The following is a 26,000-nucleotide window of genomic DNA, read 5'->3' as shown; positions in this document are numbered from 1 at the left end:
GTTTTGTTTTTCGTTGGGAATAATTCACCATTGCTTCCGAAATTTAACATTTTATGTTCATTTAAAATAAAAAGGGATGTGTCAAGAAATTGTGGATGGTTTAAAACTACAAATTGACTAGCTAAAGGAAGGGCTTGCCACCATCCTCCTGAGGTGCTGTATTTGTTACTCCTAGGTGTACGGAGCTGTTGGCTCGCGTGGCATGAAGGGCTTTCCACCACCCTCCTACGCATTGTAACCCAGCCACCCGAATTAAGTAATTAAGATTTTCGCCTTGAAGGCCTATCAGCCGAAGTACCGCATATTTTTCCCCAAATAAAGTTTAGTTTTCTCCCTCACTTCTTGGTCTCTTTACTTGTTCGCGTTTTTACTCCTCACTATCTAGACCATTGGTGGTTCTAGTGTTTTTGCTCCACCTGAATTAATGGCTTACAAAGTCACTTGTTGACTTAGGCCTAAGGTTTGGCCTTGGGTGTTAGCCGGCTGATTATTATTATTACTATTATTATTATATAGCATATATTAACTCCAGACTCAAATAAAAGCACTTACAGATAAAAAACTTATCCCTCAAATTGGCAATTTTGCATTCAAGCTCACGCAGAAAAATCATCATGTTAATTTACATAGAAAAATTAGCTGTTTAGTCCCGAGTTGTGTTACTTTAAATTTAATTTTTAAGTGGGAAAATATTTTATTAAGAAGACTATTTTATACAAGCCCTTTCAAACTATTATTTAATTTTAGTGATAGACCATAAATTTAACTTTACTCTAATCTGATAATATTTCCCAGATATCACTTTATTTAGCGGACTTTTTTCCGGCGGATGTCGAGGAATTCTCGCCTTTGTTAGTGTTCGCATGTAACAGTGACTTCGAGTATAAATACTTTAGATAATTTAACGATATGCCTAACGTCTTAAGTTTTAATAAATATTGAATTTTTTACAGGGTTTGAAAAAACGGACTTTTTTAAAATAAAAAAAATCCAGTATGATTTAATACGGTTAAAACCACTAATAAAAAATTCTCAAATTGCTTATTTCTAGCCCTTATTACTTCGTGAGACGAAGTAGCAGACGACAGAAAGTGAAGGTTAAGTTTATAATATTCATAATTTTTTATTTGAAATAAATAGTATTTCAAATTTTAAATATTTCTAACTCAATTTTTTTTCATAAAAGAAGTGGTTTTAACCGTGGTTTTTTTCGTTGATTAAAACCAGTCTGGCTGGTTCTTGCTAACCTTGGTTTTTTACCTATTTTACTTAATTACCACCGAAAATATTGATACAATTTTAAAAAAGTAGAAAGAATAGAATAGGCCACAGCCAGACTTTTATCCCTTAATGCTTCTGGAGTGTTTTGTCATCGAAATCAATAATTAACTCTGTCCGTTAGGACAGCCTAATATAAGGCCTCCGCGAATTTTTATATGGGCCAAGATCGCGTGGTTATGGAAATATTTATCTGCTTAATAGTAATTCAGCGAAAAATCTACAAATGTCGCTGGTGTAGTGATAAGAATCTGCATACTTGTATTGGAGTTGAATCGGGGTTCTGACTTAAAACAGATTAGCGGATTAAATCGGGTGAGACAGCTCGGGGACCAAAAATGCACAAATGTTGTGGTGGTAACTCGTACGGATGGACTGAATTTAAACAAATCTTATTTTACAAACTAAATTTGGTTTTCTTTTTGACACATATTATCATATTTAGACTTAATTAATTCGAATCACGTTAGTTGACTTACAAGGAAAGTACCCGAGGTTTTGTTCAAAGTCGGGCGTAATGTAGACCTATATGAGATAGGAAATTTTCCCAAAAGGAGACGTTGCCATGGCAACCGAAAATGTTTTTGACTATTTAAAACAAAAAATATCCTTTTAAAAAAACATGGAAAAATTAAAAAAAATTGACATCACGTAATGGGTAATTTGAACCACATTTAGATAAATTTCATCAAGTTTGGGTTAATTGGAACATTTTGGGGTAAAATTGTGACAAAAATTTGGTAAAATAAGGAAAAAAAAAATTTTGTTTTAAGTAGTCAAAAACATTATCGGTTGCCATGGCAAATCGAATGGGTAGTACAACGTCTCCATTTGGAAAATTTCATTACGGCCGACTTCGAACAAAATCGGCAATAAACACATCGGGTACTCTCCTTGTAAGTTCCGTTTCATTTTGAGCAACCTTAACTCGAAGCAACACCCTGTAAACGCGCAGAGATTCAATCCCCGACGTTGGTAATAAGAAGGTGGAGTGGGGCGACCCCGCGCGGCAGCCCTCAAAACCTTCAAATTTGTGGCGAAGAGTTTAAATGACGTACAGAGAAAGTGACACGCTCGTTACGTATTCAGAAAGTCAGTCAGTCAGCGAGTTCGTGGCTACCAGCCGATCACTCCCGTAAGAACTTCGTCAGCCTCTAACGTAACGGCGGTGAATTCTCAACGGGGGTTTTGACGGGCCAATAAGGGCTCTCGCGTGACTAGTTATCAGGGTCGCCCTTCTTGCCTGCCTCGAGGATCGAAAGGGCGCTACGATTAAAGCGACTGACGGAACCCCAACCCGCTCGACCCATTTAGCCGTTAATGATTGAAATTTGTCGGCCATAATGTAAACACGTCTAACGAGGTAGTTAAAAAGTGAACTGCCAAATAAACTGTACCAGCCGCGCCAGCTTCCCTCCAGAGCCGTCCGCGTAAAGACGGCTTGGGGGCATTTCTCAGTCTGCACCCGCGGATGGGTTCTTGCTAGATTTACCACCGTCTTTTAACGAAATTATAATTAACCACATGGTAAATAAATGAACGTTGCGGACGTCTACGCGAGTTCATTAGCAGGATGGACGTAGTGTGAACGTGGGAAATGACCGAAATTAATTGTATGTTAATGGGTTTGTGTTACTTGTGCGCGGTTAAATAAGGGGCATTTTCTGGGAGAGTCAATGAGTCGGTCTGCCCGCTTAATTCTCACCAACAACTCCCCGGAGAAGAACCAACAAATTAAAAAAGTAATGAAGACGGGCTTATTTCTATAAAACCAATTATAACCTGGTTTTCTCGTTCCATATGTAGACTTTTAGAGAATCAACAGGCAATAAGCGAGATTCATCGATGTCTGCCACATTTTGTGCTAGGGCTCTGGGGTGCAAAACCAGCCCCAAAATCACACTGCACCTTGAGTACCTCAAGTGGTTGTTACGCACCTTGACGACAAAGCTAGGTAAAAAAGTCATATCAAAATAGTTATTTTTAAGGATGAGAATCGCTAAGTAAGGGGAATCGAGTGGCTGTTGGAAGAATTGGTGGTAAGTATCGCGGAGGTTAAAAATCAACTGCAGTACAAAATTACCGTGTTTACCATATTTTCCGTATTAACTCCATTTTGAAAGGAGTGAGTTTCATAATATTCTTAATGATAAAATATGCGAAAAAGTAGATTAGTCCATAATTAAAGGGATAATATAGCTAAATCCTAAAGAAATTTGAAGAAATTAATATTCTTAGTCGATGCTATGAGAAAAACTCCAAAAACGTCGTGGTTAAATGAATGTTGACCTCTCCCCGAACACAGATGTATTGCGGTTCGAATACTTCTACAGGGGCAAATAGGTCAAAAATAGACAAAAAGCGTAATTACACGAGGTAGTTGTGATAGGTCTTTCGCCAATTCAAGGGGGTATTTTTTTTCATCGAAGTGAGTTCAAAACCTCAAAAGAAAATTAATTCCCAAAGAGGAAGGATTGTTTGAAAAAACTATAATTTTTTAAACATTTTAACTTGTTAAAAGCGTAACAATTAAACCAAAATTTTCATATCTCATTGAAATTGTGCATCTATCGGCTAACCGAGAAGTTTACTCTGTTCACAGATCTGATAATTAGTGAGTAGATTTATATTTTCTATTCCCCAACTCAGAAGTCTGATCTCAAATTCTATCTGATTCATTATGCGACCTTGTCAAAACTTGGTATAAAGGTTTGATTTTAATTCTTAATTTCATTAATCGATTAATTTAATGTTCAATTGAGATTCGTTCCTTTCAGATAAATTTCTGAATAAATCAGAAAGAAACGAATTTTGTGTTAAAAGTGTAAAATTGAACTAAAAATTTTAAGGGTAAAATATTGTACATAAATAATTTGTAACAAAAGGACGAGCAAGTCATAAAGGGCCGGCACGATTCAGGGCCGTGAGTCAGTGTTTTGAGGATACCGCTCGCTCGCGTCTATAATTGCTCGGCTTATCTTAGCTGGCCGTACGACGGACTTAAAGGTTGGTTTAGGAGGTGTCGATTTTCCAATCTGTCTGGCGGTTTAGAATAAATTTAGAGAAGTTTCAGGCTTAAACTGATATGATTATATCTAATGATAAATGTAATAATATATTGATCAAGATCCCTCTTTAATATTAATAAAATTATCCAAATATTTCTTTAATGTTGCGTTCACCGAGCAAAAAAACTCTAGATCAAAATATTTATCATTTGAACGTTTTTAACGTTTTTAGTGCGATTATAAGTTTGCGAACATGTACAGTATTTTCTACTAGCTACAAATTCTCAAACCCATTTTGCAAGAAAACCTTTTAAGTACTATAACCTGTACAGTGTTTTCTACTAGCTCCAAATTCGCAATCCCATTTTGTGAGAAAACCTTTTTATTGCTAGTACCTGTACATTTTTTTCTACTTGCTCCAAATTGTCAAACCCATTTTGTAAGAAAACCTTTTTAGTGCTAGTACCTGTACATTTTTTTCTACTTGCTCCAAATTGTCAAACCCATTTTGTAAGAAAACCTTTTTAGTGCTAGTACCTGTACATTTTTTTCTACTTGCTTCAAATTGTCAAACCCATTTTGTAAGAAAACCTTTTTAGTGCTAGTACCTGTACATTTTTTTCTACTTGCTTCAAATTGTCAAACCCATTTTGTAAGAAAACCTTTTTAGTGCTAGTACCTGTACATTTTTTTCTACTTGCTTCAAATTGTCAAACCCATTTTGTAAGAAAACCTTTTTAGTGCTAGTACCTGTACATTTTTTTCTACTTGCTTCAAATTGTCAAACCCATTTTGTAAGAAAACCTTTTTAGTGCTATTACCTGTACAGTATTTTCTACTAGCTCCAAATTCTCAATCCCATTTTGTGAGAAAACCTTTTTATTGCTAGTACCTGTACATTTTTTTCAACTTGCTCCAAATTGTCAAACCCATTTTGTAAGAAAACCTTTTTAGTGCTATTACCTGTACAGTATTTTCTACTAGCTCCAAATTCTCAATCCCATTTTGTGAGAAAACAATTTTATTGCTAGTACCTGTACATTTTTTTCAACTTGCTCCAAATTGTCAAACCCATTTTGTAAGAAAACCTTTTTAGTGCTATTACCTGTACAGTATTTTCTACTAGCTCCAAATTCTCAATCCCATTTTGTGAGAAAACAATTTTATTGCTAGTACCTGTACATTTTTTTCAACTTGCTCCAAATTGTCAAACCCATTTTGTAAGAAAACCTTTTTAGTGCTATTACCTGTACAGTATTTTCTACAAGCTCCAAATTCTCAATCCCATTTTGTGAGAAAACCTTTTTATTGCTAGTACCTGTACATTTTTTTCTACTTGCTCCAAATTGTCAAACCCATTTTGTAAGAAAACCTTTTAAGTGCTATTACCTGTACAGTATTTTCTACAAGCTCCAAATTCTCAATCCCATTTTGTGAGAAAACCTTTTTATTGCTAGTACCTGTACATTTTTTTCTACTTGCTCCAAATTGTCAAACCCATTTTGTAAGAAAACCTTTTTAGTGCCATTACCTGTACAGTATTTTCTACAAGCTCCAAATTCTCAATCCCATTTTGTGAGAAAACCTTTTTATTGCTAGTACCTGTACATTTTTTTCTACTTGCTCCAAATTCCCAATCCCATTTTGTGAGAAAACCTTTTTATTGCTAGTACCTGTACATTTTTTTCTACTTGCTCCAAATTGTCAAACCCATTTTGTAAGAAAACCTTTTTAGTGCTATTACCTGTACAGTATTTTCTACTACCTCCAAATTCTCAATCCCATTTTGTGAGAAAACCTTTTTATTGCTAGTACCTGTACATTTTTTCTACTAGCTCCAAATTGTCAAACCCATTTTGTAAGAAAACCTTTTTAGTGCTACTACCTGTACAGTATTTTCTACTAGCTCCAAATTCTCAATCCTATTTTGTGAGAAAACCTTTTTATTGCTAGTACCTGTACATTTTTTTCTACTTGCTCCAAATTGTCAAACCCATTTTGTAAGAAAACCTTTTAAGTGCTATTACCTGTACAGTATTTTCTACAAGCTCCAAATTCTCAATCCCATTTTGTGAGAAAACCTTTTTATTGCTAGTACCTGTACATTTTTTTCTACTTGCTCCAAATTGTCAAACCCATTTTGTAAGAAAACCTTTTTAGTGCCATTACCTGTACAGTATTTTCTACAAGCTCCAAATTCTCAATCCCATTTTGTGAGAAAACCTTTTTATTGCTAGTACCTGTACATTTTTTTCTACTTGCTCCAAATTGTCAAACCCATTTTGTAAGAAAACCTTTTAAGTGCTATTACCTGTACAGTATTTTCTACAAGCTCCAAATTCTCAATCCCATTTTGTGAGAAAACCTTTTTATTGCTAGTACCTGTACATTTTTTTCTACTTGCTCCAAATTCTCAATCCCATTTTGTGAGAAAACCTTTTTATTGCTAGTACCTGTACATTTTTTTCTACTTGCTCCAAATTGTCAAACCCATTTTGTAAGAAAACCTTTTTAGTGCTATTACCTGTACAGTATTTTCTACTACCTCCAAATTCTCAATCCCATTTTGTGAGAAAACCTTTTTATTGCTAGTACCTGTACATTTTTTCTACTAGCTCCAAATTGTCAAACCCATTTTGTAAGAAAACCTTTTTAGTGCTACTACCTGTACAGTATTTTCTACTAGCTCCAAATTCTCAATCCCATTTTGTGAGAAAACCTTTTTATTGCTAGTACCTGTACATTTTTTTCTACTTGCTCCAAATTGTCAAACCCATTTTGCAAGAAAACCTTTTAAGTATTATAACCTGTACAGTGTTTTCTACTAGCTCCAAATTCGCAATCCCATTTTGTGAGAAAACCTTTTTATTGCTAGTACCTGTACATTTTTTTCTACTTGCTCCAAATTGTCAAACCCATTTTGTAAGAAAACCTTTTTAGTGCTATTACCTGTATAGTATTTTCTACTAGCTCCAAATTCTCAATCCCATTTTGTGAGAAAACCTTTTTATTGCTAGTACCTGTACATTTTTTTCTACTTGCTCCAAATTGTCAAACCCATTTTGCAAGAAAACCTTTTAAGTATTATAACCTGTACAGTGTTTTCTACTAGCTCCAAATTCTCAATCCTATTTTGTGAGAAAACCTTTTTATTGCTAGTACCTGTACATTTTTTCTTCTAGCTCCAAATTCTCAAATCCATTTTTTAAGAAAGCCGCGACGTTTAGACTGTTGGTTTAAATGGGAAATTCATCTAATTTGATTTGCCGAGAGATACAAAAGATGCTCGAATGATGGAGAAAGCGTGTAGACACATCATTAAGGAGAATCTCAATTCTGGGAAAATGGGCCGAAAAGAGAGAAGGTATCTGTGCGTCATTTTTGATGGATGAAGAAAGGCGCTCGATCGAGGCTCACAATGATTAAGAGCCCCGAGAGAAAGCGAAAGGAGGCGAATTAGAGAAACATTAGGCAAAGTGCCAGAACTCTCGGCTTGTATGCGACGAGGGTTTCATAATAAACTTTCGATGGATTTTGCAGAAAGAATACGCAAAGATTTCGCGGAAAATGTATTGCCATTAGTTGACGCAATTTCCGTTTCTACTTTTCGTCTTTAATTTTGAAACTTTCAAAACAAACAATCTGTGTTCTGGGAAGTTAATTCTGAAGCATTTAAAGGTTCGCCATAAAAACTTGTTGATATGGAGGTTAATGGTAATAGTTAGTGTAGGCTACACAGTTAGAAAAAAGAATTTGACTATAAACCCCCAAGGTTCTTAAAAAAATTCCACAAATTCAAACCCTCCAAAACCCTTTAACAGAAATTTTCAAACCCACAAGGCTTAAAAATGAGCCCTTTTGTGATTATAAATTGAACCAGTAGAGACCCTTTAAAAACTTCCTAGGGTTTGCAACAACCCCCCCCCCCCGTGTATTTATAGATTACATTAAAATTAATTAATTTAATTTACGGCTCGATAACAAACTTTGGCGATTGCATCGGGCACGCTTCGCACCCAAGCTCTCTAGCACGACAGGCGGGCGTTTTACCACAGAACCACCGAAAGATGTATAATTGCAACGATGTTTAGAAAAACCATTTTGGGGAAAGTCCGTCTTCCTTTACGTTTTATGAAATTATTATAAGGCTTGATATCAAATTTTGGCGTAGATGGCGTGAGATAGTTTAAAACGTGCAGGGTTTGCAAAGAGTTTTAAAAAATGATACATTATTATTTCTTTCTATAGGTTCTTAAATTGGAATCCTAAGGGTTTTCCATTGCCCTAAAGGGGTTTCCTTTAAACATTTAAACCCTTTTCAAACCATGCAAGTTGCCAATACAAACCTTAAGGGGTTTATAATTTTTTCCTACACCTTTTTCAAACCCAAAGCAAACCCTAATAAAACCCATGGAAACCCTTTTTTCTAACTGTGCAGGAGCAACAAACACGCAGCTAGCCTTTAAACGCGCTAAGCCAATGTTGTAGACAAAAATTGGACGAGCCTTTACACTGAACGTTTTAGGGAAAGGGTGAATACAATTTCCGAATTTCCCCTTCCGACGCGACGGCAGCAGGCGCTAAAGCGTCTAGCCAATGAAAAATGTACATAAGAAAATGCACGCTTTTTGACGGGTTGCGTTCACCTTGTGTGGGCAGTGCTGTGTTTGTTGCTTCTAGGTGTAGGGAGCTGTTGGCTCGCGCGTTACCACCCTCCTACGCATTGTAACATGGCCACCTGAATTAATGGCCTAAGGTGGTGCCAAGGGTATTAACCTAACTGATTATTATTAATATTATTATTATTAAGTCAAAACAATACAATAATTTTTAAGTTCTTGTGAATATATTTGAATATTTTAATACTGTTTCCTTATAGAACAGTTCAAATTGAATAGTTATTGGTATTGGCTTTACACTTATTTACGAAACGTATTAAAGATTGACATTAACAGTTCAAATTGAATAGTTATTGGTATTGGCTTTACACTTATTTACGAAACGTATTAAAGATTGACATTAACTGGGAAAATATTAGAGAGGTTAAGCCAGCCTCGATAACGCGTACACAATACGTCTACTTTCCTACCAGTTTCCCCTACAGTTAATGTTACGACGGCAAACATTGATTTAAACAATCCGGCCCTGTCATATTATAAGTTTTACATCGAATGTGTTTCACCTAAGCCACGAGGGGTGAGGGATAATAAACGTAGCAAATGTCACCCTTTGATGAGCTACACGTATAACCAAGGCTAATAAATGAGAGGTCTTTGTAGGCTATCAAATGAAGTATCACTACCATTACTGGTTCTAACGGCGTCCAGGATATCAAGTGGCTTATTTTATGGACCCCTTTATTGCCATACCCCTAAATTGGTATAGCGATCGAGTGGGCTCGTAAAATTTCCTATAGATTGATTCTTAATTCTGTCCTAACGGTCCGAGAGATAACGAATGCAAATTTCTACGCCATCTAAAGTACCAATCAATATTGCCATGTCAACAGGGAACAGCGTTGTTTAGCATAATACCTAATAGATGATTTTAAGCGAAGTTCATTAGACAGATCAAATCTTCTCCTATTAAAACACCCAAACCTTATAAAATGTAGAGTGATTTCTGATAAATAAGGTCATCCTAAAATATCGTAACACCACTGTTTTGAGTTACATAACGGAAGCAGATTCATATCTTCAATACCATCATCTAAATTCAGCCATAAAATATTTTTCAGGGGCCTTTTCCAGGACGGAAAACAGAAAATTCCGTATTAGGAAAGTATGACAACAACAACGTCATCTACACCGACATTTCGGTCATTGCAATAGTTACCCACGAAGAAATCAAAAAACCACTATTACCTGCTAAATATACATTTTCAAAGACGACGCTCATATATAGTACAAATAAATATATTTAACTTCGTTAATTTTATAAATTGTTATAATATTTTTTGGATTAGTTCATATTTTAAAATCTTCCAGAATACCTTAATATAGATTTTTTTTCAATAATATTTTTCGGAAAAAATATAAATATAAACATTATAAAATTAAAAGCTTAGTTATATTTCATATAATTATTAATACAGTTATCAATAAAATAAAATTATTATCGTTACTTTTATAATAATATTTATATTATTAATATAGTGAGAGCGCATGGTGATAAATTGTTCGAAATTGGTATACACGTGCCTTGAACTATACTCTCGAGTACCTAAATTTTATTTTTAAAACAAGTTGGCAAGCCAAAATATACCTCTCCTCGGAAGAATTGTCCCTAGTGGTATTAATTTCTCGAGATAACCCTTAAAGATATATCTCCGCAATTTAGAGTTATTTGTTAAAAATGTTATCCCAGTTCTATCCCGCCCGGTATAAAATTTTAATTATAATTAAAATAATTGAGACGAAACGACCAATTTTAATTTATTCAGAATATCATTAGTTAAGTAGTTACAACAGTGAGTTAGACGTACTATAACAATGCACAATTGAATTAAACCCTTTTTACAGTACAATTTTGTCAGTTGAATATAAAACCAAGTTAATGAAAGAAATATCTACAGAGGGTATTATAATTTTAACGGAATCGGGCCGATTTTAATTAAACGATAATTTATCGAAATTTTGTTAAAAGAATATTCTCTAAGGCCGCGCGTTAAATTTACGATAATAATTTCCCGTCGCCGTTATATCGAAGATTTAGTTGATTCGGGATTGCCAGAACTGTAATGTTGTGGGCGAGTGATTAGAAAATAAAATGGCAACCAGAATTATGCAAAATTATAAATGTTTATTTTTATTCAGAACAGTCTATGGAACGTTCTAGATTTAACTTTCATCAATAACCCAACAATATATATCCCTCCTACGTAATTGTACAGAACTGGTACTCAAGTGTCTAAGACTAGATTTGTCTTAGTTCATCGTGATTGAAAAATAAACCAAAACATACTTACATTTAAGTAAATATCATAAATTATACTGAGTAATTTTAACTAAATTCAAACTACCTTACTATAAAATCTTGCCTTAATTAACAGCTGAGAGCTGTTCGCTACTAATTACTTCCAATCTACTTAATTAGCCTCACAGGTTGAGTTGATAATTTCAAGGGTATAATTAGGTTATTCCAATTCAAAAAATAAAAACAATCAATTTTATCTTACAGCTGCCTTGAGTTAGTTCACAATTACTTTAAAACTTTCAGTCTTAAACACGCACTGTTCATACACTTAAGTCCATTCACTCACGTTCCAAACGCGAAACACAATTTAACTCTTTTCTTGACCGAAGACCGAACATACTAATTAAAACCGCAAAGTTACCTCATAACTTTTGACCGACACCAGAACCCCGTCCTGTAGTAGAAAGACTAAATCTTCTTTATTGGCGGCAACGGCTTTATATACGTTAATTTGGCGTTTTTTAGACCCGTCAAGATTTGACTAAAGTTCGAAAAATTGAAGAGATTATATTTTTTACCCGGTTTAATTGATAGTTCCCCAGACGGTGGCGCTATATTATTACTTTGATATAGTTTCCGCGGGAGTTTTGAATAATTATCCTTCTTCTAAGCGTTATGAAAAGGTAACAATGAACTACTTTTTGTGTTTTAACGAAATTTTGTTAGGAATTTAACAAAAATTTAAAACAAAACCAAAAACCGTACCAAAGAATAAACAAACAAAGTTCAATAAACAATATATACAGATATTGTATTAATCCGTTTCGTTCATAATCATAATTGTTCCTTTACTTGAATATTTTCTCTAAGGAAGTCAATGGCTCGGCGGTGAACTATCCGCATTGTAACAATGCGACCCAAGTTCAATTCCTGATCGCGATCACATTTTACATTAAAATACTGAAATATTTAATTAAATATAAGATTAATATAATATATAAATATTTAATTAAATATAGGATTAATATCATTTATAAATATTTAATTAAATATAAGATTAATATAATTTATAAATATTTTATTAAATTTAAGATTAATATAATTTATAAATATTTAATTAAATATAAGATTAATATAATTTATAAATATTTAATTAAATATAAGATTAATTTAATTTATAAATATTTAAAATGATGTAGAATAAATTATAGTACCTAACTTTATAACTTTGTAAAGGACATTCGCCAAAGCTGTTTTTTAAAAAAACACCGTAACTTAACAAGCGTTGGTGGCTGATTGGTTAGAGTACATCTCTTGCACGAGGCAGACCCGGGTTCGTTTCCCGGCGGGCGCCAAAAATTCGCAAGTTGATACTAAGACGAATACCGTGTACAACTGGTGAAAACCCTGCCATTGGACGTTGAGAGGTAGCATTACACTCAGCACTCGGTCCGTCCCAAAGTCATTAAGAAGAAGTTGGAGAGAAAACGCCTATACAAACACAACAGACTCAACATCCACAACCATCATAACACAAGCTCAACACTCACATCCGTCTTAACACGTACTCAACATCCACAACAATCATAACACAGACTCAACACTGACAACAGTCACAACACGAAATCAACATTCACGACCTACAACATAACAATAACGAAATATCCGTTGACGAAAAAAGGCCAACCAAACCCAACCGCAAATAAATCCGTTAACGCTCACCGTCACACAGTGGTTTTGCCAACCCTTCGAGAAACTGCGTACGCAATGATTACACTTTGCTACACAAATGCGAACGCTTTCGCAGGCCTGACAGACAGACACGGTGATTGTATAACCCCTCATAGGTTTTAAGTAGTACTGTGACACGTATCACCATAAAACGAGATACACGCGATTTACCATTTTTCTCTATGGATAAAAATGAAAAATGGTAAAAAACGTCAATTATAAAACAATACCTCGATGTGGTTCCATATCAGGTTTTAAGTAGCACTGTGACACGTATTATCATTAAAAAATTCATAACTTTACCACCTTTACCACGCGAGATACACGCGATTTACCATTTTTTATTCCAAATTAGCGGAGATGCGGTGCGACTTAGAACAATTTTTTAAAAACACATAATGAACTAAGATGCGCGCGTCCTCGGCAACAAGGGCGTTTTTTGCTTTTAAAAGTTTTTCCAGTCGGTGTTTTTGAAAAATAAAATTTAGGTAGTTGAGAGTATAGTTCAAGGCACGTGTATATCAATTTTTCAGAGCTGTATACCAATTTCGAACAATTCGGGTATATTTTGTAACCATGCGCTCTCACTAATAATATTGAATTGAATTATTTAGTTTTTATTTCCTAGAAAATGAAATGTTTTTACAAAACACTCCATATTAATGTCATTAGTAATATAATTAAACAAAATTAGATATAGTACGCTTTGCTACTTATAAGCTCGCTTTATAATTAATACAAGAATTAAAGTAAATATTATAAAGAATGTAACTTTAATGCCATATAATATGAAGTAAATGAAAAGAAGGTAATTGAGAAATTAAGTGCTCTAGAAGTTTGGACGACAACGCCGACAGTCACTTGATCATTCTTCATGGTTTTCTTTTCACGTTTACCTTTTATAACTTGCAGAGAACACCATATTTCTATCTGTAGATTTTTAATAAAAATACTGAATACCTCAACGAGCCTTTTACCTTGATCAATTTTTACCTTCATCTTACGTACCCCAAAAATCTTATTTATAGGGGTAATAAATTTTAATTTGAGTAGACCAAATTACCAACTTTAGGAGCAACAAACACAGCACCCCACACAATGAGAAAGCAAGCCTTCAAAAGTCGTCTATTTTCTTGCGTACAGTTTTCATCGGTTAGACGCTTTAGCGCCTGCTGCCGTCGGAAGGGGTAAATTCGGAAATTGTCTTCCCCCTTTCCGTAAAACGGTCAGCGTAAAGGCTCGTCCAATGAAATTTGTACACAACTCTGCGTTAGCATGTTTAAAGGCTAGCTCCTTGTGTTTGTTGCTCCTAGATGGCAGGTTGATCCTTTTGAGGCAACCTGCGTTTTAGCAATCCGAGCGTAAATACTAGTTTAAAGTGGAACGTGCTAAGCCTTGTATAGCAGAGGCTAAATTGGAGACACATTTAAAGTAAAAACTGCCAAAATATAAAAATCTATCTTCTATAAAGGTGCTTATTTATATAATAAATTTATAATGAATGATATAAAATTTTTTAACGCAGTTTAAAAAAAAAGCGAAAAAATTTTTTCTGTAATTATTTTTTGGTATTTGGTATTTTCTCACACCTAAATCTGCCTGTGCTTAGCTGCTTACAAGGCATAAAAGTCATATCTGACTTGGCATATATATATTTTTTTTCTAAAAAAAGTTAAATAAACTAAATTTATTTAATTTTATTATAATAAAAGCAGGGTACAAGAAAACCAATGTTTGTGTTTAGACAATTCCATAAACTTTTTAATTTTCATCATGTACCCTGGTCTACCATATATTTATAATGTGTTCAAATTCCTTTATACCTGTAAATGTTTTCTTTCGCAGTCAAAGTGACAGCAAGCTTCACTGATTCTAAAACATTTAGTTTCACGAACGTCTAGATACTCCCGACATTGCCGTTCAAACTTATAGAGCGTCCTGCTTAACCTCTCTAATAATAATAAACCAACAATCGATCCTAATCAAAATTGTAGCTTTCATATTTCCGTAATATAACGCGCAACGGATAGGGGATAATAAGCTTATACAGCGGGTCGGGAAGTCTTTCAATCAGAGAAATTCATTCTTTATGTTAAGACCACAGCGGATTCAATCTCAGACGCTCCCTCCATCCAATCACATATAGCAGACCACATATAGCATAGCGTATACTGTAGCTATTACGGAGGAAGCGAGATTTGACGTGGCGTGGAAGCGTACCTGAGTGAGGATAACTCTTTTGATTCCTCGCTCTTTTCATGCCTAATTAATTTCCTCCCCGTTGCTATGGCAACGAGCAGCGCCCTCTCTAGCGTAAGAGGAGAAACAATTCTCTACCTCTCACTCCATCCTCTTCCCCTAGCGGCCTTCACAGTTCTCTCTCCCTCCGAAAGATGTCACTGTCATCGAAACCAACCGGAAGCCGAAGCTTATTATCACTTCAAGAAATTTGCCAGATCCTTCTATTGAAAATCATTATTTCCACAGACATACTGCGAAGAAAATTCTCCTTCATAAGGATGACTAATTGGATGCCTCTCTGAAGGCGTTTGAGTCATTGACGATTCTATACATTTATCATTCTCGAAGGATATTTTACCGAGCGCTCATCAATTCAGATTATTCATTATAATTACAAAGTAATCGTAAATGTAAACGTGGAATGAGAATTTCACTAGCTAGGGTCCGAAGCTTCCATTTCAACAAAATATTTTAAATTCTTTGGATTTTTAGCTATTTTAATCAAATAGCCGAAATAAAATATTTTAAATTATTATCGTTAAAATAAGCAAAATGAAGTATTTTAAATTCTTTGGATTTTTAATTATTTGCTAAAATATCCAAAATACCCTATTTTAAATTACTCCGATGATAATTGTTTCTTTACTATATCCAAAATACGATATTAGAAATTCCTTAGATTATTAATTCCTTTGATAAAATATTCAAAATACAATATTTTAAATTCCTTAGATTATTATATCTTTTGATAAAATATCCATTAACAGAACTGCTAAACAAAGCATGTTAAAAACTACCAACCAAAAATGTTTATCTTGCACATTTAAGATTATATATAGAAATTATATTTGAAATTATGTTTATTTCTGTTAGTATTTAGTTTGAATCCTACTGTGGAATGCAAACTAAACTATGCGAGATAAATGTACGAAGCAAATATTCGTTTAAAATAAAATTTCTGCAATCCAGACTTCAGTTACTGCTCTAACATTCGCGAGTGAAGTGATAAATATTTGCTCAATCCAACAAAAATAATGCATAAGTTAAAAAATAAAATATAACAAAAAATTCTATGACAATGAAATTGTTAGAACAAAATGCAATTCAAATTTAATTTGAAATGTCTTTTTCTCCCAGTCTTAAAAATAATTTTAATAACTATACGAAAATGAAATGACCCGAAATTTGTCCAAATTAGGATCCACTTCGAATCCAATTCTGCTGGGATCAAATTAAATCGGAATAAAATTGAATTTCATACAATTTTAAAGGTTTAATTCTTTGGTCCATCGTTTAAAGGTTTTTAAAATTAATAATTATATTAATGACCAATTACTACATGGATAAACGATTCAACTGAAATATAAATATTTTAATAAAAATTTTATTGAATTTCATACGGGTAATTGGATTGTATTTTTTCGCAGTCAAATTCAGATCTGCCAAAAAGTTTGGTTATAATTTTGGAACAAAATATAAACCAGTATTTTCGTAAGGGTTAAAGAGCCTAATAACAGACCACAAGGATCCGAAAACGAGCACTTGTTAAGACGTCTAGAAGCCCGCGGGTAGAAGCAAACGCATTATTGGAGACGTACATCTACATTTTCTTTAATCTAAGAACAATACCACTTTCGGGCGTTGAAAGAAAAGCTCACGAGAATCCGCAGAATCGAATAAGAATAACACACCGTCTTATTTCTTTTTTTGAATAAGAGATGGAGTCACTTGGGAGGGGGAAGCACGCGGGGGGGGGAGAACGCGCGGGGGAAAGCACACGCGATATGGGGGGGCTGCCGAAATTGAGAAACGAGCTTCTCTTTTATTCGTAAAAAATTAAACGGATTCATTGACGCTGGTGGGAAATCCCCGGCACGCTCCCAGAAGCACCACCCGCCGATGTATTGGAGGCGAGTAAGAGGTGGCTGACGGGAAGGACAAGGACAGGGGAGGAGCAAGGACACGGGGAGCGGGCGAAGAAAAGACGAATCTTCAAAAAAAGAAGAAAGCTCTCCCGCTGCTTGGGTGGAGATGTCGTCGTCTGAGAATGAAAACCTGGCATCTCGCGAGAACAAGTTTTGAGAAGGTGTCGAAGCAAATCAAGTAACAAATTATAAAGGATTTTAATGTTTCAAAAAGGTACAAAGGCTTAAATAACGACCATGCATGACCTGCTACATAAGGGGTTCCAAAAGTTTCCTCGTGATAAGAAAGGTCCCAAAAGACTTCGGGGAAAATGCTCTTCCTGATAAGTAGGGGCCCCAAAATTGGTTTTCGCAGACAGGCCCTTGATAACGTAGTTACGTAACTGAAGAGAGGACGACCAATTAAAATAAAACGTTATAAAAAATTTATTATATTTTATATAAAATTTTAAAATAGGGCTATTCAAATTACGTAATGGAGATGTCTTGTTCCCCTCCAGAGTCTAGTGGGCCTCTATTTCATACGTTAGTGAGGCTCTTTAACAGGGGCGTAGGAACGTTCTAGAAGTTGGAGGGGGCAAAGAGAAACGAAAAGGGGTCTAAAGAATGGTTTTGAATTTTTAATGGAGTGTAGCTTCTCCGAGTTCATGTGAAATTTTTACTACTATGTGAATTGGTGGGAAAAGACTGAAAATTAAACACAGTTGTGGTTCTATAATCTTTATATGCGTTTAAAATGAGCATTTGAGCCTTTTGAAGATTTCAACTGACCAAAGGTTGGAGGAGGCAATAACATTAGTTGCCCCTCCCAGCAAAATTCTAGGGAGGGGCATTGTCCAACCTGCCCCCCCCTGGTTCCTACGCCCCTGCTCTTTAATTTCAAACGTTAGTGGGGCATTTAATTTCAAACGTTAGTGGGGCATTTAATTTCAAACGTTTTTGGGGCATTTAATTTCAAACGTTATTGATGCTGGGCACTCAAATGGGGAGAATACCGTTGATCTTAGGTGCTTAAAGCGCAAGTGCAATCCATTTCCCAGTAGTCTTCAATACTGTAATTAAATTATTTTCTTTCCCAAACAAATAATACTGTAACTTTCCCAAAATTCTACTTAATATTTTTTAAATACCTAAGCATTACGGTCCAACTCTTAAAGGTCTAGTTTTTTTTCTGCCTGTCCCCCTTTAAATTAACTTAGTGGAGCACAAATACCCTGGTGGTAGGCCAACCGCTGAACATGTTGGCCTAATTTAAAGGGGGACAGGCAGAAGAAAACCTAGGCCTTTAAACGGTAAATACGAAAACAAGATATTCAAACTCATTATCTTTTAGTGTCTTTTCATATCGTCAAAAACGTATGTGTTTATTGTAACGTTATAAAATCTTGAAAACGAAGTTAAGACGTTTTTCTTCTCAGTCAACGATGTATGGGTTTCCAATGAAGGAATAGGGGGGGGGGGAATCGCGCCTGTAGGGATGAGACACTCTCCGCGACAGACCAGAGGGATTGAAGGCGGCAAGATTACGGAGGACCAAGAGGAAGCAGTCACGGTCACCCCGTCAATCGATTCGAAGCAGCTTCCCTTCCGTATCTTTGTCAACCATAAACGACGTTGTATTTACCCCTTACTCTTCTATTCTTTAAAATCCCCTTTCAAGATATAGATACAGTTTATGGAAACTGTATTTTCCCTTTTTGCAAATACGTACCGGTTTTTAAAACGAAAAATCGAAGCCTTTTTGACTGGAATTTATTTTGAAATGTTTATCAAGAATGTATTTATTTAAACTTTGGAAGTATGACTATGTTCAGAAGATCCTGGAGCATCATGGTCCAATTTTCCCTTGACACGAAGGGGGGAAGGTAAAACGTCACCGGTGTGCGCTTCAATCGCGTCAGAGGACGCCATTATTAGGGAACCAATGAGACCCTGGGGTATGTGCTTCAATCGCGTCATAAGACGCCATTATTAGGGAACCAAAGAGACACAGGGGTGTGCGCTTCTAACGGGTAATAGGACGCCATTATTAGGGAACCAAAGAGAAACCGGGGTGGGCACTTCAAACGCGTCATAGGACGCCATTATTAGGGAACCAAAGAGACACCGGGGTGTGCGCTTCAAACGCGTCATAGGACGCCATTATTAGGGAACCAATGAGACACCGGGGTGTACGCTCTAATAGCGTCATAGGACGCCATTTTTAAGGAACCAATGAGACCCGGGGGTGTACGCTTCAATCGCGTCATTAGACGCCATTATTAGGGAATCAATAATTTGATTTATTCAGGGGGAAAGGAGCTCACTGCTAGAGCGTGTGGGGGATTGGCAGTCACTTTCTCAAAGTAATCTTGGTTTCAATGGCCTACCCGGTTACGTTAAACGTATGGAAATTTTTATCTAAATAAGGTGACTCCCAGGAAATTGCCGGAAATATTTCCTACATATTTATTTAATTGAGATCGATATAACTCTAACATACGCCAGTATAGTGTTAAAATTATTTTCCCCCAAACTATAATCGACGGCCTGAAGTTAATTTTGTTCGGTGTTATGTTAGTTCTGGTTTTGGTAAATATTGAATAAACACATTTTTCGCGTAAAGTCCTAGCATTGTTTAGTAAAGATTTCTGCCCCTAGATGGAGTAAGAAATCCATCAGCATCGCTCTGTATTTACTCGTTAGGGTTAAATAAAATTAAAAAATATTAAAATTGATATTTTAAGTATATTAGATAACAAGGCTTTTAGTTTAATAAAATTAATGTGGTTTATTTTCTAATTTTTCTTCCCAAACGTGTTTTGAAAAATCAACATGAGCCTGCTTAGGTACAGGTTCCAAGCGAATTTAAGATAAGCGAGATCGGTAGAGGAATATATACTTCAAATGAGATATAACATATTCTTCTGGTTCCACTTATAATGTTAAGCTTCATTTTAATAGATAGGAACTATGATCATTCATAGTGTGTACAAAACAGTTTTCTTAAAATATTTTTGACATCGTTGAAAATTAAAATTTTAGTAAGGCTAGCAGTCTGATCTCAAATTGCTTCTGATTTATTATCCCAAGTAACCGATCTGATCTGATCTAATCTTCAATTATTATTCCGACCTTACTCTAAAAAATTACGGTATAATATACAGTTCTATGAAGTTTTTCATTTAACGACAAGTTGATACTTAAATTAACGGTTAAATCACATTTCGTATTTTTGACCGCTGTTTATCCGTGAAAATACAACTAGTCCAAGAGCCCATGACAAAATAAGCATGTGATAAGGCACACGATGGGTCAAGGTATTTTTTAATTAGGTTAGTGATTTGTAACAAAGAACTGTTTGTCTTACGGGTCAAAGTGGGGGCTTTCCGGAAATACGAACCACGTGACGTCACTTCCGGTGACCTTGAAAATTGATATGACCTGATATTGGTATCATTCGATTGGTCTCAACGTGCTCTTACTAAATATTGCAAAATTAACCTTCAAATCTGAACCAAACGGCGTATAAGACTAAAAAAGTAATTTTGTCCTATACATGTAAATTTGGGAGGGGCTCGAAATTAGTTTTTTAGTCTTATACGCCGTTTGGTTAAGATTTGAAGGTTAATTTTGCAATATTTAGTTAGAGCACGTTGAGACCAATCGAATGAGTAAAGTCCTTTTCTGATATGATTCCACCTGACTAGTGAGTAATTATTCCATACAAAGATTATTAATATAAAAAAATAAAAATAGAGATATAAAGATTTTTGTCCCCCCCCCCCTCCAATTCGTTTTTTTTTGTTGTCTTTTTTATGGTTCACAACGAGCAAAGTATAAAGGCCACACTTTGAATCTCTCTGGCGCTCTTTTCACTCATCGTAGGAAAATGGGGAAAAAAAGAGCCATACTTCTCAACTCACCCCTACAACTCCTTCAAATTTTTGCATAACCTTTTGAAACACCCTATATATAGTCATTTTAAATGTATCATTGTCGTAAATTTTGTTTTAATATAGCTATGAAGTTTAATGACGAATTGTATAAATTTCACTTTATGGTCAAATTACGGTCATTTCTTAGAGTTCACACTCAGTAATATAAACAGTTATCTGAGTTATACGTTAGTATAATCTTGTGGAAATCAAATCAAAATAAAAATTAAATAAAATTCGAAAAAACTTTAATAAGGTGATGTATAAAATCGGTAACTGTGAGGCATCTGAAATTTGGTAACCTTCATTCTTTCGTTTTAGAAATAATTCAGATTAGTTTCGGTGTTTAAACATATATCTAGTTTAGATTTTCAGCCGTATTTACTGATCTGATAATATCTGAACGTAAATGCAGATAAACTGGTTTCTGACGAATAATATTTGCCCTGGTCAGGTAACGTAATTGTTATCTGATAATCGGTTAGTAACAGTTTTTGTTAAGATTATGAAACCGTGTATATAAAATCCTAATTTCGTGGGAGAGTTTTTTTAAATAATTTCATAGGCCAGTTTAAATAAATAAATAATTTCAATGGGGCAGTTTTTTATAAATAATAATTTCGTGGAACAGTTTATTTGAAAATAATAATTTCGTGAGACAGTTTAAATAAATAAATAATATCAATTGGGCAGTTTTTTTAAAATGATAATTTCGTGGATCCGTTTATTTGAAAATAATAATTTCATGAGACAGTTTAAATAAATAAATAATCTCAATTGGGCAGTTTTTTAAAATAATAATTTCGTGGAACAGTTTATTTGAAAATAATAATTTCGTGAGACAGTTTAAATAAATAAATAATACCAATTGGGCAGTTTTTTTTAAATAATAATTTCGTAGATCCGTTTATTTTTAAAATAATAATTTCGTGGATCCGTTTATTTTTAAAATAATAATTTCGTGGATAAGTTTATTGGAAAATAATAATTTCATGGGACAGTTTATTTGAAAATAATAATTTAGTGGATCAGTTTTGTTTGAAAATAATAATTTAGTGGATCAGTTTATTTGGAAATAATAATTTCGTTGGACAGTTTTTGTGAAATAAAATAAATTATATTGTTATATTTTTCCGTCTTCCAGAACCTTTTTAATTCGTATTCAAAATTCCTAGTAGTTGGCCAATAATTGATTTTAAAAGTATTTAAACTCTGAATGGGAAAATTGAGTCTCATTTTTCCCAGCACTCTTTAATGAGCTAAGAAATTTGTTCAAGAGAGTATTCACTAAGAAGTATTTTTATATTTTCAGGAAATCGAAAATAGCTTGTCTTTTGCAAACGTTAGTCCGAATCGACAAAAATTCTTCGGTGGAGAATACTTTGAGAATATTTTTGTAGCACCATTTGTACTTCTACATTACACTTCTTTTAAATCTTTGGAAAACCATGTTAACAATGACTTTGAATTAATTTACATCGCAACTAAGTAAATTAAAAAATAGAGATTTTACATGTTTAGAAGTGTTGAAATAAGAATCCTCATTTAATTTCGATAAGACGCTTTTTACCAATAATTATTTAACAATAATTGAGGGCCTTAATTTAAAATGTTCCGACCTGTTCCAACGTTAACACTTATTTAATCAAAACAAAACTTATAAAATATCTCAATTACTCCATTCTCCTTAAAAGCTGAAAAAATGTTTAAAAATAAAACTTTTAGTTGGTCCATTCATTTAAGAATATAAAAAAAAAACTAAATGGTTCAAGAATAAATACAGTAGTCTTGACAACCAAAAAAAAAACATATTCTGGCAAAAGGGATTTCCTTGAATTATATTTGAGTTTAATCGTTTGGAAACTTTCGCCTTTTCAATTAATTTAGTTTAATTATTTTTAGGTCGTTATTGCATTCACTATTTGTGCGTAGACGATGGTCTGTCAGTTTGTTAAAAAGCTACTGCAGTTTCTTTAAAAATAAAACGTGGTCGTGAAAACCATTAGAATTTGTGGTTTTTTGGCTATTTAGGTCAGTTTAAACTTGATGAATGTTTAAAGCCAAATTGTTTCCTTTTTATGAAAAGAAAGTCGAGTGTATTTTTACAGGAAATTAGGCGCACAAATAGCATCACGCGTCCGTGAACAATTTCCTCCATCGAGACGAAAAGCTAATCCAAGCTGAAACTTTCGGAAATAACTCTCTTTAATTTCTGAGCTTTACAAGTGTTATAATAATAATAATCAACTAGGCTAAAACCCAAGACACCGCCTTCGACTCCAGTCATCTAGCGACTTTTGATGCCATTAATTCAGGTGGTCGGGTAGGAGGGGGTTGGTAAGCCCTTCATGCCACGCGAGACAACAGCTCCCTACACTTTAACCTTAACGAATAATATTGGAAAGGGGAAGCCGAAGAACTCGGGGGAAAACCTCTCTAACAAGTAGGGCAAAACTTGCAAACTCAACGGGGAAGGAGTTGTTCCGAGTTTACACCCAGTGCCGCAAGTTTGGATAGGAAATATCTGTTTAATTTTTTTTCTATTCATAACCAAAAATTATATAAATAAAAACGTATTTTTTGCATATTAAATAATATCCTTAAATAAACAGTTAACCGATATTTTTATGAATAATACAAATTTTGGTGGTTAATTCATCTGTACCGTCGAGCTCTAACCACATCTATCTAAAAGGTTACTGCAAACCTTCATGAAATGAATGTAACCGAAATTAACTAATGTCGGCTTGTCCATATTATTCTCATTTATTACATTAATTAATATTAATATTTTATGATATTTTACAATTGATAAATTATGGTGCAAACCTTCATGAAGTAAAATAAATTAACATTACCGAAATAACAGTGGGTTGGTTCGTATTATTCAATATGGTTATTTATTACACTAATTAATATTAATATTATATGATTTTTACTAATGAGAAATTACGGTCACTATTTTATAAATATTTTACACTTATTTTGACAATGAATAAACTTTGTTTTTGTTTAGAAACGACAAAAATAACCACGTTAATTTACTTGATAAATAGAAAAACCACTATCGTACAATAAACAAACATTTATTTAAAAACTGCTACAGCCATTTCGACGCTATTTCCAGCGTCGTCGTCAGGCAAAATGACGTTAATTTAAATAGAAATATCATCCGATTTTGGTAAAATTTTAACGTCGATGTAATTTGTATAGAATGGGATTTTCAACTTGTATTCTACTTGCAAAAACTGTAACACACGACTTTAAACTAATTAAAACATTATCAGAAACGTATGCAGATCTAATCATGTAGAATTGCATATAAAGTCTGAAGCAGGTTTGTATGGTTTGAACCTTGTTTGTGTTTTTCAAATAAACAAGTATTTGAGGTTCAAATAGTACTTGATATTAATCTAGTATTTGAAATTAATCCAGTATTAAAAATTTTACCAGTATTGAAAATTTAACCAGTATTTTAAAATAAATGAATATTTGATATAAAACGAGTATTAGGAATTAAACTGATATTTGAAATTAAACAAGTATTTGAAATTAAACCAGTATTAGAAATAAAACCCGTATTTTAAATTAAACCAGTATTGGAAATTTAACCAGTATTTGAAATTAAACCAGTATTTGAAATTTAACAGGTATTTGAAATTAAACCAGTATTTAATAATAAATCAGCATTGGATTTTAAACCAGTATTTGAAATTAAAAATATTTAAAATTAAACCAGTATTTGATATTAAATCAGTATTGGTTTTTAAACCAGTATTTGATATAAAACCGGTATTTGATAATAAATCAGTATTGGATTTGAAAACAGTGTTTGATATTAAACCGGTATTTGATAATAAATCAGTATTGGATTTGAAAACAGTGTTTGATATTAAACCGGTATTTGATATTAAACCGCTATTTGATAATAAATCAGTATTGGATTTGAAAACAGTGTTTGATATTAAACCGGTATTTGATAATAAATCAGTATTGGATTTGAAAACAGTGTTGGATATTAAACCGGTATTTGATAATAAATCAGTATTGGATTTGAAAACAGTGTTTGATATTAAACCGGTATTTGATATTAAACCGATATTCAACCAAAACAATGTCCATTTTTCCAACCCTGGTCTAAAGGCTATAGAGTACCAAACACAAAAGGCAATTCAACAAGCCATCCATCCCCGGAAGGTGATCGAAGGTAGTAACTCACTTGGATGGTTTTAGGATTGTAGGTGCGGTAATGTTGCCAATGTCTCCATCCGTGATTAGCGGGCGCGAACAGGGCGTGGGCGCCGGACAGGTAATGATCTCCTCCATCCTTCAGAGGCATTTATTCGCATCGCTATCTGCGACGGAAGAGTCTCCTTCGCTACCCCAACTTAACTCTCGAAATCCCGGTTCCTCACTCGATCCTCAAAGTCGATTGTTAAACACATCCAGAAACAATCGCGACAATCTCAGGTCCAATAGCGTCAGTTCGACAGAAACAATCGCGACAATCTCAGGTCCAATAGCGTCAGTTCGACAGAAACAATCGCGACAATCTCAGGTCCAATAGCGTCAGTTCGACAGAAACAATCGCGACAATCCCAGTTTCAATAGCGTCAGTTCGACAAAAACAATCGCGACAATCTCAGGTCCAATAGCGTCAGTTCGACAGAAACAATCGCGACAATCTCAGATCCAATGTTGTCAGTTCGACAGAAACAATCGCGACAATCTCAGGACGTCGGTTTCGGAAACCACCTGTAGCTCTCGCTTTAATATGAGAACATTATCTGGAGCGCAAGTAATGCCGCCTTGGATGGCGCGAAACTCCGCGCCCGGTGCGCGCTCGGCGAGCGTTGAAGAGAGACTTCGAGCGCCTATCCTGAGCGCCAGACGATCCGAAGAGTTTTGACAATCATCCCTAGCGCCGTCTATCGGCGGAACAGGAGGATGAGGAGCCTAGGTGGTCGGCCAGAAGCGCGAGATGA

The 26,000-nt window shown here is 34.4% G+C and overlaps 1 protein-coding gene across 1 annotated transcript in view; it reads right to left on the bottom strand.

Annotated features, from left to right (window-relative positions):
• sick (sickie) overlaps positions 1–25,384 on the bottom strand; it is a 363,513-nt gene extending 338,129 nt beyond the window's left edge. Inside the window, exon 1 of the mRNA XM_090165613.1 lies at positions 25,235–25,384. Coding sequence (XP_090021739.1) covers positions 25,235–25,354 — 120 coding nt within the window. The 5' untranslated portion in view covers positions 25,355–25,384. The remainder of the gene's footprint in view (positions 1–25,234) is intronic.
• Positions 25,385–26,000: the final 616 nt, after the last annotated feature.

The sequence above is a fragment of the Leiobunum rupestre genome, chromosome 2 (genome assembly GCF_980474605.1).
Source record: "Leiobunum rupestre chromosome 2, qqLeiRupe1.1.hap1, whole genome shotgun sequence".
In the NCBI taxonomy this organism is placed as follows: domain Eukaryota; kingdom Metazoa; phylum Arthropoda; class Arachnida; order Opiliones; family Sclerosomatidae; genus Leiobunum; species Leiobunum rupestre.
The sequence above is the reverse complement of the archived record's forward strand: the minus strand, read 5'-3'. Positions and strand labels throughout refer to the sequence as shown.